This window comes from Lissotriton vulgaris, chromosome 10, assembly GCF_964263255.1.
Source record: "Lissotriton vulgaris chromosome 10, aLisVul1.2, whole genome shotgun sequence".
NCBI classification, from domain to species: Eukaryota; Metazoa; Chordata; class Amphibia; order Caudata; family Salamandridae; genus Lissotriton; species Lissotriton vulgaris.
In genome coordinates this window covers 56777172-56795563 of record NC_141698.1, presented here as the reverse complement: position 1 = coordinate 56795563, position 18392 = coordinate 56777172, and the positions used below count along the sequence as shown (strand labels likewise).

Below are 18392 nucleotides of genomic sequence, written 5' to 3'. Positions count from 1 at the left end.
GCAGCTCACACTGCATAGGACTGGGCTTAGAGGGAAATGGCGTCCAAGAAGGGATCACTTGGTGATGCCGGGAGCATCTTCACCAGGCAAAATCACTACTTCAGGTCTCTGGCCCATACAAACAGCAGACGGATCATCCTCGCCGCTAACATGGAGTGGTGGGTGTCCATACCCATAGACCGTGAAGAGTGTTAGCATTATTGACCTTCTAATAGAAGCAGTGGGGTGGTCCTAACCCTACACAGGTGAGAGAGGCAACATCATTACCCCTACAAGAAGAAGTGGGATGGTCTTCGGGTGTACAGGGAGCAAGTGGGGTGTTCCTTGTCACCTACAGTAAGCTGTGAATGAGCCCATAAACGTTGTGGGAGGATGGTTCCAGCTCACTACACGGTGCAGCGAAATGGACCTTGCCCGCTTGCATGGCGAGATTGGATGGTCCTTTGGGTGGTCCTTTCCTCGTGCACAGTGCTGTTCAGCAGCCTTCCAACACTGCTGTACCCCAAAACACCCTTGTTTTTGATTTACTCCTGACCCCCTTTACCATTACCCATCCCTAAAACCTAAACTTGTATATAGAAATGGTGGATAACCCTTGACCTCTGCTGAAGTTTTGAGATATTTTCTGTCCTCTTAAGAGTTAGTGGAACAGTTTACACTTCTTAAAGGGTCCTGTCCTTATAGTGAGAAGTAGTGGGGCTGTTCCACCATATTTGTTTACAAAGGAAGTAGTTACTCCACTGGTTTTCCAATGGAACTTGCTATCTAGAGGACCCTAGTGAGGGAGCTTGTCCTATGCAGAACGCACGGGGGGTCACCCCCTAACAGGTTGTATAAGGAGCATAATGCCCTGTAAAGCCTTCAGTGGAACAGTCATATGTCTATTGGTCTTAAAAGGAGTGATGTAGGGCTATGTTCCTATATAGAATGCAATACAGTAATCCTCGTCCCTATAAAGAGCAGCCGGGTGTCCTAACCAACTAGAATGATGGGCAGGGATACTCCTTCATGTCTGCTGGAGGTAATAATGAATTTATACCGTTTCACCCCAAAAAAGTTGTTAAAATGGTTTTGAACTTTTTCTTAGGATTGGATTTTCCATGTCCTGTCCTATGAGAGGGACCTCTCTCCAAACATCACTGTGAACAGGTGAGTCTGTGTAATATGTATGTCCAGTGCATGGCCCATGATTTCATCTTGGGGCCAACTTTGTGAATTGTGCAACTTTCTGAATTATGTGAGACCCTGTGTGGGTATTTATCATTTTAGAGAAAAATGGGGTTTGCCAGTCTCTAGAATGACTTTATGCCATATCACCAGGCACTTCACGTGAAAATAGCAGACTCGAGCAGGACGCATCCCTCAACAAGACATTTTCTGTGAGACCGTTGTATACGAAAAAAGCATGAATTTATGTAATGCAAAATTTCAAAACGTTTCTTGAATTTTGCATCACCCAAAATTTGGAAACTACGTGAATTTTGCTAGTGCAATAAAAATGTACCCAAGCCTTCATAGTATTGCAAAAGGCTGTTCACAAACACTTCACTAGCAGGCTGTGCACAGGTGCATCCATGGCCTGAGGCCAGCCTTGGGAACAGACCTGAAGGGAGGCACTCTCCCAACCCCCCTGACTCCCCCGGAGAGTGTGTGGACCCTGAATGAAATCCTGTGGATGGTGAAGGTGGGCAGATGTCACCTGGAACAATGCAAGCCCCATCCTCGAAGCTTGTTTCCAGTCCAGGGAGGACCTGGCCTGGAAGTTTGGGCTGGACTGTTCCCATTGGGTGCAGGGTCAAGACTGATTTGCATATGGCTGGGTCCAAACTGGAATGGCATGGTGAGCAAAAAAATGATGGATTTAGGCTCAGATCTCTGTACAGGGGTGAATGTATGACATTGTTCTGCATTCTGTCCATCAATTGTTTTTTTTGCATTAAGTTACTTAATGACACGAGTTATAGTTTCTTCAGATAGGTTTAACTATAAGTATAACTATAGCTCGTGAATTTCTATAGTTTTTTTTGAGTAAATTCAGAACCTAACTGTAAAGTTCCTGTAATCTTTGTTTTTTTCAGTGAATTTTTATGGGTTTTTGAGCATGCACATTAATAAAACCAGGTGCGCGGCATGCGCCCAAACACAAGCTGCACATGGCCTTTAACCTAGCACAGCATGGGGTTGGATGCAGTGGGTGTTTTTTTTTTCCTGGATCCACGGATCTTTTTCCTGGATCCAGAATTTACAGAGGGGTGCGCAGAAACTTGTGGGTGAATCTGTGGATCGAACGAAAAAAATATGTGGACAGTTTTTGGCCCCCTAGGAGTCCCTAACAGACCCCTCTATGTATCCTATGGGGTCAGGATACTTGTGTCGTGACCCCTTATGTGTTTTTGCGCTCTCATTTTCCCACTCCCCCATGCCAAACAAAATGGCGGGCGCAACTTTTGTGCTAGTCCACTGTAGCAGACCCGCTAGTCCACTGTAAGGATCCACATCCCTATAGGTCTCTATTTGTTTGCCCTTTAATTTCTCTAAAACTACTGAACGAATTTACACCAAATCACAAAAAGCACACTCTCTGGACCAACATCTAACTTTCTGCCACATATGATGTAATTCTGTTCAGAGGTCCAGGCTGTAGTCGTGTTCAAAATGCCAAAGGGAAAATGCATGAATAAAACGTGTTTTGGGACCCCCCTTTTTTCTCGGCTCAGCTGTTGAACTGACTCAAGTATACGTTTTGAATATTTCATGAATATTTGCCTAACAGCACCAAAGTTATTAGCAAAACAAAAAATGCTCTTCCTAGGGAAACTAGGTCCTAACTATAACTACCTATTAATACATATATATATATAGACTCTTGGACAATCTGTTGTTACCCCCTCCTGCCCCGCCCTTCCAGTTCCTCCCCCCAAAAACTTATTACAGACTTTTTTTGACCTTTGTCCTAGTGTCCCTGTACCAAATTATTTTATCTTTGGCTCTGGAAAGCAGTCACGTGATGATAATAGTAACTACAAAACTGCCTCGCCAGTAATATGTATATGAACTTAAATTTGATGTTTTTCTTTGTTTCTGCTCTGCTTTTAACGCGGTAACAGCGCTATGATGACATTTTACTGCAATGGTTTTAATTAACTGTGCTAATTTAATAAACTAAACTAAGGCTAAATATATATATATATATATATATATATATATATATATATATATATATATATAATACATATATCCCTTTACCATTGCCCACTCCTAAAACCTAAAATTACCCCAACTCTTTAACGCTATCCACCCCTAAACTCTAAAATTATCCCTACCTCCCTTTACCCCTGCCCACCTCTAAACCTTTTTTTTTTTTTTTTTGAAGTAAAAAAAAATATATTGCCTGCGTGGTACAGGCATGCGTGGTAAAGGCACAAATACTTACCTGAATTGTACAGGCATGAATGGGAAAGGCTCAAATGCTTACTTGCATGGTACAGGCATGCATGGTGAAGGCACAACTACATACCTGTGTGGTAAAGGCATGCATGGCAAAGGCACAACTACATACCTGTGTGGTAAAAGCATGCATGGAGAAGGTACAACTACATACCTGTGTGGCAAAGACATACATGGCGAAGGCACAACTACATACCTGTGTGGTAAAGGAATGCCTGGTTGAAGGCACAACTACATACCTGTGTGGTAAAGTCATGCATGGTAAATGCACAAATACTTACCTGCATGGTACAGGTATGCATAGAAGAGGTAGAAATACCTGTGTGGTAAAGGAATGCAGAAATACTTACCTGTGTGGTAAAGGTATGCATGGCCAAGGCACAACTACATACCTGTGTGGTAAAGGTATGCATGGCGAAGGCACAACTACATACCTGTGTGGTAAAGGAATGCATGGGAAGGCAGAAACACTTACCTGTGTGGTAAAGGCATGCATGGTGGAGGCACAAATACATACCTGTGTGATACAAGCATGCATGGTGGAGGCACAAATACATACCTGCATGGTAAAGGCATGCATGGTGAAGGCACAACTACATACCTGTTTGGTAAAGGCATGCATGGTGAAGGCACAAATACTTACCTGCATGGTACAGGCATGCATGGTAGAGGCACAAATACCTGCGTGGTAAAGGAGTGCATGGGAAGGCAGAAATACTTACCTGTGTGGTAAAGGTATGCATGGGAAGGCAGAAATACTTACCTGTGTGGTAAACTGGTGAAGGCTGCTTTGTAAAGGTATTGCTTGGTAAAGACTTCATTGTAAAGGCTGTTTCTCTCCTTGAAGTACCACTAAGCTCACCAACAGTAGCACAGGCCGAAACGAAAGAACTAACCCCACCAGACGGTGGTAGAGACACAGATCACTAGGAAGCACCACTATCACGTGGAAAGACGATAAAACATCTAAAATCTCCTGGAGAATTTATAAAAATTGGGCACTTTTTTACTAAAACTACAAAAAAGCACCCTGGACTGAAGCATTAGCTGTGAGATGTGGGGAATGGGGAGTAGCTGATGAAACTGGACTAAAAGTGGTACAGAACGATGGCAAGGAAGAGGGGCATGTCGAGATGTGGTTCAAATCATGTGCACTAGTTTGTACGTTGTTAAGGCTGATAGTGTTTCATATGTGGGCATTTTCTATCTCTTATGTATCAGCCATTTGTATTGTCTTATTGCTAATTTGTGTTATATAAATTAACTTTTTCTCTTTATCTACAAAATTCTTAAATTCCTGCACTGATGACAGGACAGACACTGTATATTTTGTTTTGTATAACATGTTGCTGCTTGTTGGAATCTTGTTAAAAGGAAGCTTTTAGAACCTTGGATATCGTATATGATGGGTCTCTTGGTGGAGTGGTGTATTTTACTATGTATATTCAATTGTAAATTAGAATCATTTTTTATCCATATTCATGTAATTTTGTGGTTTTATGTGGACCTCTTCAGATTTCCGTAATCATAAATAAAAAACGTGAAACTTGTCCCAATGATATAGGCAATAGTGCCACCCATCTGATGGTACCCACTATGAACATATTGACAGTAGAGTAGGAATTGATGGGTTGCTGTCTTGATCAGCCAGTTACGCAGATGTAGACGTTCACTACCATGGAATATACATATGTAAATCTCACTATTAAGCCGTGTTTGACTCATGCGTTGATGTTGCGTTATATTTTTGTACGCCATTCATTAAAGCTAATAAAAGACACTTTAAAAAAGCTAGTTCAGGGAAATGGGTAAAATATCTTTAATAGCTTCAATTAAAGTCAATGAGAACAGCCAAGATTTGTCAGCTGTTGTATGCTGAGCATGTGCATAAACTGGAAAGATTTCATAATCCCCTTGTACTCTGCAGCGGGACCAGGAACCCAGGGCAGGTGAGATGTGAGTGGGCCTGGTTAGTTAATGGGCCTTTGCACTTATTCACGCTTGTCATCTTCGCGTCATAGGTTTCCTTTCTGCAGCCCTGATGTGTAACTTACCAAAGGTGTTTTATTCTTTTTTTCACAGAAATGGCATTCTCAAATTAAACATATTCTTTCAAGAATTTAACTTCAGGACAGTCTCGGAATCGGAAGCGACAAACGTGAGTGATAGTGCCTTGACCCGGCGTCCATAGCTTCAAAGCACATCTCCCGACACTTATTACATTGTGTTGTTTTAAGCCATGTTGTACATATATTGATATGTGTAGAGTCAAAGCAGTATGTATAGACTATTTTAAGCAGCACCAGAGCCGCTTCTATGTATGTTTTCTTTTTTTTAAAGGTTTTATATAGCGCTGGCTAGACCCGGAGGTATCAGAGCGCACTACATGAGTATCAGACCATAGTTGCAGGTTACATCGTTACAAAGGTTACACAGTTATCAGAGCATAGCTACATAGTTACATGTTCAGTCGAGACAAACAATAAGGGCATATGCGTAAGGGAAAAAGCAGGCAAGGGGAACGATTCAGGGGGGAGGGGGTAGGAGCAGAGGAAGTAGACAGCGAATGAAGGAGGGATAGAGGAAAGGGAGGGTGAGAGACACAGCATGAAAGAAGGGGGGGGGGGTGATGTGGCGCAAACCGGTAGATGAGTGAAAGTTGCGTCCAAAGTCTGCGGCAATGTCTGAGGGTGGTCAGGATGAAGTCCGACAGACCGAGGGAGAGGACAAGAAACAACAAAATGGGTTGTGTAGGTGTCTCTTTTGGGGCACTCTTACTGGGCTAGGGGAAGGTGTGGTTCAAAAGGCCCTGCAGTGCTTTGTATGTAGAAAAATGGCTCTACAAAGTGTATCTCACCTTTGGTACCAACGCCCCCCTTGAAGGCCAGCTGACTCACCTCTCAGTGCTGATTTCCACCCAGTGCACTCTCATTTTAGCTGCCAGCGCCCCATAACGTTCTGCCCATTATCTTTTACATATAAGATGAACTATAACTCTTAACACACCATCAAACGCTATAGTGAACAGTGCACCACACGCCGACTCATTATTATATAACTGTACCATAACCTGATATTATATAGCTTGCATCACAAGACCGCATCATACAGTGCAATGGGTAAACTAATGCAATAAAAGGAATCTCGCAATACATAAGGTATCACATTCCACAATAAGAGACAACACAATCTAACACAATGCAGTGTGCCACAGTGCAACCTCTTGTAGTAAAATTGAATGCATCTTGCAGATATTTCGTGGGAGAATTGTGTGTTAGAAGCCACGTGTGACCATTTATCAGCAGAGTCTGATTGTGAGCTGAGTGGGCATGAGACAGTCGACTCTGAATGTGGGCACTGAATGCCAGTCGGATGTGGGCATGAAAGAAAAGAGTCTGAATGGGGGCATTAAATGGTAGGCTGAGCGGGCATGAAACAGTAGAGCCGGATTGTGAGCATTACATGGCAGCCAGAGTGCAGCCCTCGCTACGAAATTCGTTTTATTTATTAAATTGTTTACTTACCTCCAATTATCCATATTCTGGTTTTTAGCACCCCACACCCTGCCCCTCCCCTATCCCGCCTTTCTGCCCCACCGGGACTCCCTCCACGGGCCGCGGCTGCTGAATGGTCCACAATGCAATTTCATAGGATCATCCCGCCATGCGCTCTGTTCAATTGTAGCTTCTGCTGAAAGTTGGCACTTGGCAGACACCGTCCTTCTCCCACCAGACTAGTCTTTCACACATGTACAATGGAGGAGATGCACATGTTACTTTGTCACTTTATGTGGATAGATTTTCGGGTTCACCAAACCATCCCTTCCTTCTGTATTCTTTTATACTGCTACAAACACCACGCAACTCTCCTGCACAAATTCTCCTTCTCCCAACATCCATTTCTATTTTATGTTACAACATCTTGTTTATTTCCTCCCAGCAAAGAGAAGTGGGATTTTTGTGTTATGTAGCTCCTTATGAACAAATAAACAGTACATCATGCATATGTAGTAATAATTATATAATTAAACTCTTTATTTTAAACACCTTTAATTAAAACTGCTTCAACTGCTCATTCCACAAGGAATTTGTTATAATCAACTATTTGATGTTATTTAACTTTTGACCTTAGACTTAAGCAAGGAAAATTGATAACAAACATACCTATTTGAAGGATTTTCATATAGATCAATGAAAATTTTGCAATTCATGTTCACACAGGATAGATAAATAATTAATGTTTTTGTATGTAAAAGGCGATGAGAATTCTCACTGCGGAGATTCCGTCCCCGAAATGCGGAGACTACCCCACAATCGCGGGGCCTCCGCTGCGAGTGCAGAGACTCCGCCACTTGTGCGTAGGCCCTTTGCTAATCCGGCCCATCGTTATCTCTGTTCTTTACACGTTCTTATTTTGCCTTTCTCTCTCCTTACAGATTGTGTGGCTGCTGTCGAACTTTGGTGGGCAGTTTGGCTTTTGGATGGGCGGCTCCGTACTCTGCATAATCGAGTTTGGCGAAATCATTATTGATTGCATATGGATCACCATCATTAAGATCATTGTTTGGCGCAAGGACCGCAAGAACAAAAAAGCGCGGGCGCAGTATCCTGATGCTCCTCCTACCATCTCAGAATTTGTGGAACGGCAAGGCCACAGCAACGCCGCATTCGAAGAAGAAGATCTTGAAGAGGGTAGCATTCCCATACCGGGAACCCCGCCACCAAACTATGACTCTCTGCGGGTTAATCATGCTGACATCCAATCCTTTAGTAGTAGTAGTAGTGACGAGGAGGAATAAAAGCAGTGATTGGTTGCACCATATCTGATCTCTTGTACACTACACCAGTGCGAAGATACCATCATTATCAAGAAAACAGGGACTTCTTAGAGAAGGCCCAGAATGGACTCCTACAAGAATGTTAGTTGCCTGAAAATGGATGACTGCTTTCTAATGGAAACTTTGCTTTGGTCAACACCTGGACACTCTTTCAATTGCTCCACAAATAAGAAACACACTTACCGAAAACAAGTCGAAAAGAGTCATGAAGATCCTTTTTGGTAGCCTCAGAGACACCCATAAGGGTGCAGTTTTCTCACTGCCAGTAACTTAGATTTGGAAGGATTTGTCTACGTATGGTAAAATAATCCAAGGCCCACCTCAAGAAAGTTTTACAATGACAAACAATTCTACTTCTTGATTGAGTTGAGTGGGATTTAATTCAATACAGTGTTTTTTTAATAGTTAACCTTGCTGCAAGTTTGAATTTTGAAAGTTATTAAATAGGTAGTATGCGGGTGTAAAATCGTAGAATGTTTGAACGGACTAGTTAGTAGCCCACATCAATTGAACAATACATGGAGTTATATTTTGATAAAGGGAGTTACCAGTTACATACAATATGAGTAAGCATGCACCTATTTTCTTCTAGCTGACATTGTATTACAACTGTGTACCTAATGTGTAGTATATGAAACACAACTGTCTTAAGGGATATGCTGACTGGGTCAGATATAAGAACATCAGTGAATGAGAGAGGCTGCGGCCCATGCCGGCAGGGGCAGGTTTTGGAGAGCACATGGACAAGACTCCAAACTGGTTGATAAATTTCTTAGCAACAATGTAGCAATTGTCTAGAACCGACTCACATAAATGTATGGTTTTGAGTTCTCTTATGCCCCAGTTCCTTCCCCTGACAAACATTGAAAACCCTCTCCTTTCTCTGTGGTGGAATCAGAAATGTGGGCTGAGTAGTTAAACTTTTCTGAGGATGCAAGGTGCTCAGACTGAGGTTTTCATCAGTTTTGGTGTCGCTCAGACAGAGAAATTGGCTTTGCAGACGATCAGAGTGGACTTCCGGATGTCCACGATCAGGTCAACAACATATTGATGATAATGCTGGATCTCTCTGAAGCTTGAGGCACTAGTGACCTTGTCACCCTTTAAGATTAGTTGTCGGAGTTAATAAGGGTGAGAGTAACAATAAGACTCTGGGCCACTTCATATTTTGTTCAGTACAAAAAATGATTGCTTGAAAGATTTCACATCTCACAGCCATCCTTAACTCCTTCGGTGCTCATGACGAGCTGGGCTCGTCATGAGTCACAGTGGAGCTGTGCTCATGACGAGCTGGGCTCGTCATAACGGCTGTGCGCCGCCCACACGCAGGCAAATACTAATAAAGAGCATCTGGCGAGCACTGCTCCAACCACTGCTGGACTCCGATTCAACTACTAATGTGTCTCTAGATCTAGGTTATTGCAACTTCCCCATTTTGAGATTTTCTTTTGAGGTCCTGACAAAAGGAGTATCTGTAGTATTCCAGAACCCATTTAAGCAGACCCATTTTTCCAATATTCATATTTTTGGGAGCGAGTTTGCAAGGAGAACATGCCTGAAAGGGTCAACATTTTTTATGTTTTGTAACAAGCCATACTAATGATAACCAAACTCTATAAAATACACCTGGCAGATGAGACTAGTTCCATTTTTATGGTCTTGCCTGACAGCACAGCTGTCACCAGACAATTTTGTGAGAATCGCCAGGGGAGGGGCTTTGGGTCTGCCTGCTTGTTGGGAGCCAGAATTACATGTTTTGATTGGGCAGAAGTTGTGTGAATCCACAAATACGTGCTTGCCCTCCACACAGCAGTGGGCATTTTCTTTATTTATCCAGCTGCCTGAGCTTGAATGTTTAGGGGCAAATGCGTGGCATCGTAATGCTATTAAAATGTCTTTGATAATTAGATCATTTATGTTGTTTTTCTCTGGCAGCTGCGCAGATGCAATGGATTTTTAGCTAAGGCTTGACAATGCAACTGTTATCTGACCTTTTAACCTACACCAATATCATTCTACAGTTCTTTGCTTTCAAACAAACAAACAAATGCATATTATTTCCCAGTGTATTTACTTGTAATGCTTCACATTCCCATACAACCTTCCTTTAAAGCCAGACCTAATGGCATTACCAATGCTTGTTCCCAGATAGTGAATATAAAGCGGGGAATGGTGGCCATATGAATTACATCCAGCATAAAACTGCAAATAAGTAAATTAGGGAATTTAAGATCGCTGCTTTAAGGATTCAATAACAACCACTCTTTTAGAATGTATAGCAGTGCCAGACTGATGGTTCATTTTGGTGAGATAGTGAAATAAAGGACAAAGTATAACACACTTTCAACTAAACTCTTGGTTTAAAGGGAAAGGGTGGACTGTTATAAATTCAAAGAACTGCCCAAGAAGGATAAACCCGGTGGCATTTACTTTAGTGTTCATAAATAATCGAATAGAATATAACATGTAACAGCAGAATGGTACTTATTACACAAACAAGTTGAGTGGCAAGGATTACTGTGGCATGTTTGTAGGTGCGGAGAGCTCACTCCACCCAGGGTTGGCTCCTCCGTTATGGTGGAGGAGCGTCGCCCCACTAGGTGGCAGTAGATTTAAACACATGAAAATTAAATGATAATAAAGCAATGTTATCATTTTTTTGTTCTTCTTACCTGCAGCCTTCCAGCAAGCGTGTTATAGGGCGGGGTCATGCAGTGGGGAGGAGGGGTGATTTGCACTGCTAAGTGCACATGGCGGTTTGGCCGGCTGTCTAAGGCCAGCTAACTGTCATGCGCACTTAGCATTTCTCCACCTGGCTGTGTTGACCAGAAGGTGGAGAAAAGACACAGGTCCCAGGCACTGTCCTAGCACTAAACCAGGCCGCACAGACCAATCCCAGCACTTCTCTCATGCTGGATTATTACTAGCATGAGAACAGCATCTGGATTGGCATATGGGAGCCTGAGCTGTGTGCACCAGCCATGGAGTCAAGGATGGGGGAGGAGCAATGCGGCGACCGCAGGGGCAGGTAAGTAAAGTTGTATTTCTTTTTTTTGCCTGCGCTGATTTTTGTTTCATCCCCCACCCCTGCTGCCTCACCACTTTGGATCCTGAGCAGCCGCCACTGACTCCACCAGGCAGTGCAACTGGTGGAAAAAATATCTTCTATGAAATAAGCTGCAGATCTACTTTATTCAGGACTTTATATGGGGGCCCAATAAGTTTAGACAAACCTAAATATGATTCCCAATGAGGGGGAGACTACTTAACTGGGGGGTACTTCGGACTCTATAGGAAATCTTCAATCACCAGGATCACTTGAAGCAGTGACTTCAGACGGGTACTTTTTGTAGAACTCTGGGTGCATCCAAATAGTTTTCGGATCATTCCTCCCTAGTCACCAGATGCAGACTCTTTTCCACTTGAAGGCATTTGACAGTCCAGTGGGAGATGTTTCACCTCTTTCAGGATTCTCTTACGCTCAGATGCCAGTGTAGATGTTCTGCTGCCATTGCTCCAGAGGCAGGCATCCAGGTTCAGAGAAGGAAGGGTGTGACTCAGAGTGATGGCTGACATTCTCCATAATAAGTCCAGTCTGCATGGGAGTTACCTGCGTGGATCTTGGGGCAAGAAAAGGTGTAATACAACCATTTACATCACCACATTTGTTGAATATTTGCTGCATGGACATAAATAGATCAGTGGACTAGGCAAAGAGTTTTGAAAGAAATATTCACTTAGAAACTGTCAGCCAATGACAAGGTTTACAGAATGAATAAAGATGGATTCACTATGATTCACTATGATTCACAATGGTTTGGAGGCCTCTGAGCTAGTACTGCTGGCTTTCCAAGCTGTCTCGTATGCATGGAAGGGTAGCATGCCCGTGAGCTGTCCTACAGTTTGAATAAGGAAATGTCAATGAAGGTATTGGAACCCTTTTTGTATCATATAAAATACATTACGCGATCAAACTAAATTTACAATGAAGCTTGGAATTTGTTAAACTGAATCCCACTGAGATCCGGCCTTGGGTACTCAGGCTCTCATTATGAGGGCCTAGTTAGTGGGTCAGAGTTTATACAACCCCTGAACTTCCAATACCGGGGAACTGTGAACTTCGGAGGTGGAGAAAATCCGCCCATTACGGGTTAGACTCCGATGGCCAACCAAGAAATGAGAAATTACTGGGGTAATTGGCAATTCTCTGTCCATTTCTCCCAGTAATCCTTATTTTAGGGCCAGACTAATAGCTGAAATCTCTGGGTGAAGTTAAGAGATCCATAGTGATCCCACAAGTCTTATAATTCTGATGGGGCCGTTAACTGCTGTTACTGGCCCCATTGGAATTAAGAGGCCACTCGTAGTAAGGGCCTCAACGTGTCAATGCTTCCAATGCTGTGCTCCGCATTTGGCCTTAAGGTTGTAGATTCAAATCCTGGTAGGTTCACTCAACCTTTCATTGTTCTGAGCTGCATAAAATTAGTATCTTTGAGCATGCTATGAATAACAACTGTTATGTGTCAACAGCGCAAACTCCCATCAAACTTGTTAATCATTTTACGTTACCTCTGCTTTCCAGAAGCACTTGAAAGGTCAGAACTTTTTCATGCCAGCTGCATCTGATTGGAGGATCACCTTGATAGGCCTTTGGAGTTATGAAGTCAAGACATAAACATGCTTCACTGCCAACTCTTCTCACAAGACCCACACATCAATAAAGTAGTTGCAAGATAGCGAGATCCTCGTTTTATTGAATTGTGGTGTGAGAAAGGGTGAGAAAAGTTTTTACTCAAATAAACTTTCAACTTGGAGTGTTTGACTATTTACACAAGACGTGTCTGGGACTGCGGAATGTATCCAATGGGCACAGCGCGTGAGATTTTTTTATTACAAGGGTTGGGTCTGCGACGGTTTTTGAACAGGTCTGTGCCACTGCGTTTTGTTATAGTTCTTTTTTTTTTTTGTCCTCATCTTCACCAAGACTTTCACAGATTTAACAAGCCAACTTACACTCTTTGCTTCTGGGGAGCCCCTTGGCTCACTGTTTCTGTCTAGGCCCCTTGGCCTTCCTCACGTGATTGAGGACTGGTGTAATCATAGGACCGTAGACCAAAATGGATTTTGATTAATGCTATTAAGACTTTAATTAATTAGTCAAGTACCTATGCCGTGCCCATCTTGTGAAGGGTTGCCAAATGTTGGGGGGGTCGTCGTTTAAGTTTCTAATTCTAGTCTTGACATATTGACTCCCGCTCTAAGCCAGTCTTCCCTACCCCGGGGGGGGTAGCAGATTTCCACTTAATAATAATAATAAAGCCATTTTAAAGCGCCTGGCTGCACTAAAAATAGTGTGTCCCTCACTTAATACAAATCTCTCTTCTTCCTAAAAGTATTAAGCACAGTAAGAGAGCTTTTTGGTTCTGTGAGCATACCCCCTTCGTTAGATCGTTCATACACAGAAGACTAGAGTTAGGTCAACTTCCAAATCAAAGTTAAGAATAGATGATAGCGTGTCCCCGACGCCCTTCCAAAAAACATCTAGTATCGGGCATTGGAAAGGAATAAGCAAGTCATTGGCATTTATTAGGGCACATCTGGGACAGCTTGGTGGCGGATCTGGGGCAAATTTTGACATTTTTGCTGGAGTGTATTATAGCCTGTTTATTACAAAGAAATGTTTTTTTCCAGGGTGGCCGGTTTTACATATTTATATAAGATCCTCAAGGAAGTTTCAAATGATTCCTCGATATTTGGAGCAAGAAGCGTTGAATTCCAAATTGATGCTGGAGGGGGAGCCTTAACTTCCTCTGCTTCTTGGATTCGTGCATACCAAAGAGCTATGGTGTGTTATAGTTCTTATTCAGGTATTCGTAACGTCTTTACGCCTCTGGGTGGCACTTAGAATAATACGGCCCAAGAGGACAGACTGCAATTTTTTTTCTGGGAGTTGAAAGTCTCTGTAACTCTTTCTGATGGAGAGAGCAGCGACAGCGAACACAACGCAGGTTATTTTCGGAGGGTGATGCTGGCCACTGAAAAATTACCCAATTACTTGCAAGTCATCTTCATTACTACTACTCATCCCAATCGCTACTCAGTAGAGTCCTCCTACAAGAGACAGAATACTCCACGATAGGATGAAAATGAAAACCCCCTGCTGAGTGCCAAAGAGACTTTCATTCATAGCATCTACTGAGACACTAAACCCAGTAATGTTAAGGGATGGTGAAGGAAAGTTCGTAATAACTGGGACCTGGACGAGGGAGACTCAAAGTAATGAAGTGTACAGGCAAGTAATTGCGCCTTTACCTCTATTTTCCTCGTCCTCCTCCAAATCCTTACTTATGGGGAACACCAAAGCATAAAATGGACTTCAACTTAAAAAATCATGCCCAGATTCAAATGATTTCAATGCACTTCCAGCGATTTATAGGAACCCACCACTCCTTATGATGTGTCAGCTTAACACGCAACCCTAAACTTTGGCCCATATTCTGCAAAGTGTGAGGTGAAGTCCAAGAAGCAGCTCTGCAGGCCACAAACAGATGAACCTCAATTAATTCTGCCCAAGAAGCTGTTAGACTCCTAGCTGACCTCCCCTGAATATCTGCAGGTACTGCAATATGTGCCAATTAATATGGCAAGGCAATTGTAGATCTAATCCAATGCTTTATTGTCTCGAACTCCTAAAATTCCCAAAAGTGATTTCAGATTTACGGGAAAACTGAGGGGCATATTGCCAACAACTAGCAATATATATCGCTAAATGGGCATAGCAAGGTTTTTTTATCGCCAAGCATCGCCGGATATTATCGCAGAGATAACATGCTATTAGCAACGTTTATCTCTAAAGCGATAAAATATCCAGCGATAGCGGCAAAAGGCATGAATATCGCTGAGAATACAGCGATATTCGCGCAATAACGCCAATAGGGTCTTAACCATAATAATTACCTCCCATTGGATATAATGGCTAAGGACTGGTCTGAGCAGGCGTTAGCTTTTGGAGATATTTGCGCTTAGCGCAAATATTTCCATTGCTACGCCTGCGTTGATAATAGGCGATAGCGATGTTAGCGACTGTTTTTAATCGCTAACAGGTTGGGTACGCCCACTTTGCATGTCATTAGCGATAAATATCGCTGACATGCAAAGCAGGCCCCAAACCACTCGCTATCGCCTCAAAGCTGTCGCTTACATCAGTTAGCGACAGCTTGCTAATAGCTTAGCAGCCTAAAACGGCCGCTAAAGCGGCGATAATCTAATATCGCCAGGCTTGGTAATATGCTCCTGAGTTCTATCCAGTTAAATGGTTAGAGTTCTGGCTGCATAAAGATTATAAAGACTCTCCTCAGCCGACAAAGAACCGTATTTAAAAAAATGGGAAAACCGACTTCCTGGGCTTTGTGAAGCAAAGATGCTACCCTGTGTTAAAAAAAAAAAAAAGGACCAGGCCTTGGAACTGCTCCTTCCACTGAAAATAAAAGAAAGGGCAACCTACTCAAAAGAGCACCCACATCTCCCACCCTCTAGCTGGAGCAACGCCCACCAAAGAAGCTGTCTTCAGTGTGAGGAACTTCACAACCTCTGAAATTTGGAGCTTAAAGGGATGACTCTGAAAAACCTTCAAAACCATAGGAAGGCCCCACAGACGTACTATGGGTTTAACTAACAGTATCGACTACGAGAAAACTCTTAAACATTCTAGTCACTATGGACTCTGCTTCCGGACAAGAACTTCAAGATTCTCTGAAGGCTCTAATGGCTGCCCAGTGAGATTTAAGAGCGGAAAGGGAAACTTTCTTTTTTATAACTCTTTTTATTGTTAAACTTTGCACACACATGGGTACCACAGCAGTTAACAGCATTACATCACTTTGTCACCTCTAGTGCATCAATACCCTCTACCGATATATAGTTCTTACATTGGGTTGTTACAATTTGTTATTCTCTCCTGCTTGATCTCTCCCTGGGGGTTTTATCATTCTCGAGAACCTTTGGTGGTAAGGGAAACTTGACGTTGTGTTGATCTCAGGTCCTCACACCGTAAAATCCATTGCCAGTGCGTTCATCTCCTTCAAGTTGAAAGATTGACTTTGCTTCTTTGCAGAGCACCAGCCATGCACCATTCTGTCCTCCTTCTTTGCGACCTACCCAGGAAGACTGGAATCCATTATGATCTTTGGGGTGCAACTGCAAACTTATGCTGAATTTCTCGAGTTTCAACCACCACCTCAAAGGAACTCCTGATAGAATCTGAGCCTGGAATCATGGCCATGTAGTCTCTAGAGCTGGTTTTCCATAACTTTTTCGAGAACTCCTGCATATGATTCAAAAGAGAGTGAAGATGAAGTAGAGTACATGGCACTATAAAGATGCAGAACACCATGTGTCCTTGCACTCTCAACAAGAATATTGCTGATGCCTGATCATGCCCATGAGACGATTCAGCAACTGATAAATACACAGTGTTCTGAACACTGGAAGGAGGACCACATACAATCCACCCTTAATCTTTCTCAGATATAGATTTGATCTTGAGAAGGCACTCTCTGGTATTATGGTTTGTTCAGCAGATATATTTGTTTATTTAGACAAATGCAGAATAACATAGCTTTTTGCTTTTGCTTGGCAGTAGCTGTGACATCTCCCACCAAGCAAGAGAAAACACTAACTGCAAGAGAGGAGTTGTCAGACTGCTCCTGCTAGCTGGGAGCGAAGTTTTCATCTGTTTCCATGCCTGCTGTCTTGCAGGCAGGGAAACAGAGGAAAGATTGCTCCTACATGCAAGGAGCTGCATATTAAGCAGATCACTGCATACCGGAGCAATGCCAGCTTCCACAGAAGGCAGGGACCACGGGGGATTGAGGCTCCCCCTTCGGTCCCCATCATAGGACATTTGGTGCCCGGGGTGGGCTGTGGGACACCCAGATAGATGTATCCAGGCTCCATGGGATGGGGTACCCTGGGCTAAAATCAGCCTGGGGAGAGGGGCCGTGCAGCCCCCCTCCTCCATTGAAGTTTGGCCAGGCCCCTTGTATGGGGTCCCCGGGGCCGAAATCGGCACTGGAAGGAGTCCGCACGGCTTTCTTCACCAGTGAAATTTGACTGGGGGATGGGAGTCCGAGGGGTTGAAATCGACTTGAGGGGGGCACATGGCCCCCTCCCCTTGTTAAAAGAACAAAGGATTCAAACTTCCTGGGCTTGGGGAAGGCATAGCAAATGTGCTGCCTCTTGTATTCCACATCAAAAAACAATCTGAAATCCTTAATGGAGATGACTGCGTTGTTGATCTATTGAAGCATAATGGAGCCAGATCTGGGGTGAGTGTGATGAGTAGATTTCTTTCTTGTCATCTCCTGGTGAGAGAAGAGTCCATGTTTCTTTCTTTTAATTACCCTGGTATGCAAATGCCCAAAATCATCTGCTGGATCGTGCCATCTGGCACTCCCCATTTTCCTTTGTAGTATGCAAAGGTCTTCGCGCCTTTCCCCACGTTGAGGGGCAGCCTAACCAAAGGCCCTCAAGTGCATTTCCTGCTGATTTTGGTGATGCGTTATTGATGCAGAGAAATACGAGGCCATCTCCACCAAACAAAGAAGCACTTACTACATTTAGTTCAGGGGAAGTACCCCTGTTTGTTTGAGATTCACCTCTTTGTAGTCTCATTGGGTCCTGTTGCCAAGGATTTAGGTTATCACAGATTTTTGGATGAAGACGCTTGAGGAACAATCACATTGCCGAAATGACATGCACACTTCAAGGTCATTTACGCAGCTGTAGTGAAGAATATGCACAAGACATTTGCCCAATGAGGTTGCACTTAATAGTTAACCAAATGAAAGTACTCCAGTTCGGTATACGTTTTTGGCAAAACCAGGGACTCGTTTTGGTGAGGTTCGATTCTGGCCCTGGTGCTGATTTCATAGAAACTAAACCTAAACAGGAAGCATTTACAAATATAAACATAGCAGGGGCCCCAGTTGAAGTTCTACTTCAATAAAGCACAACAATCCTAACTTCTTGGGCTTGGCGAAGGCAAAGCAAGTGTGTTTTCTCTCGGATTCCACATTGAAAAACAATATGAAATCCTTAATGGAGGTGA

The 18392-nt window shown here is 43.1% G+C and overlaps 1 protein-coding gene across 1 annotated transcript in view; it reads left to right on the top strand.

Annotated features, from left to right (window-relative positions):
• SCNN1B (sodium channel epithelial 1 subunit beta) overlaps positions 1 to 9921 on the top strand; it is a 163674-nt gene extending 153753 nt beyond the window's left edge. Inside the window, exons 11-14 of the mRNA XM_086940444.1 lie at positions 1088 to 1149; positions 5530 to 5605; positions 7883 to 9594; positions 9700 to 9921. Of these exons, the coding sequence (XP_086796570.1) occupies positions 1088 to 1149; positions 5530 to 5605; positions 7883 to 8245 (501 nt within the window). The 3' untranslated portion in view covers positions 8246 to 9594; positions 9700 to 9921. The remainder of the gene's footprint in view (positions 1 to 1087; positions 1150 to 5529; positions 5606 to 7882; positions 9595 to 9699) is intronic.
• The last annotated feature ends 8471 nt before the right edge of the window (positions 9922 to 18392 follow it).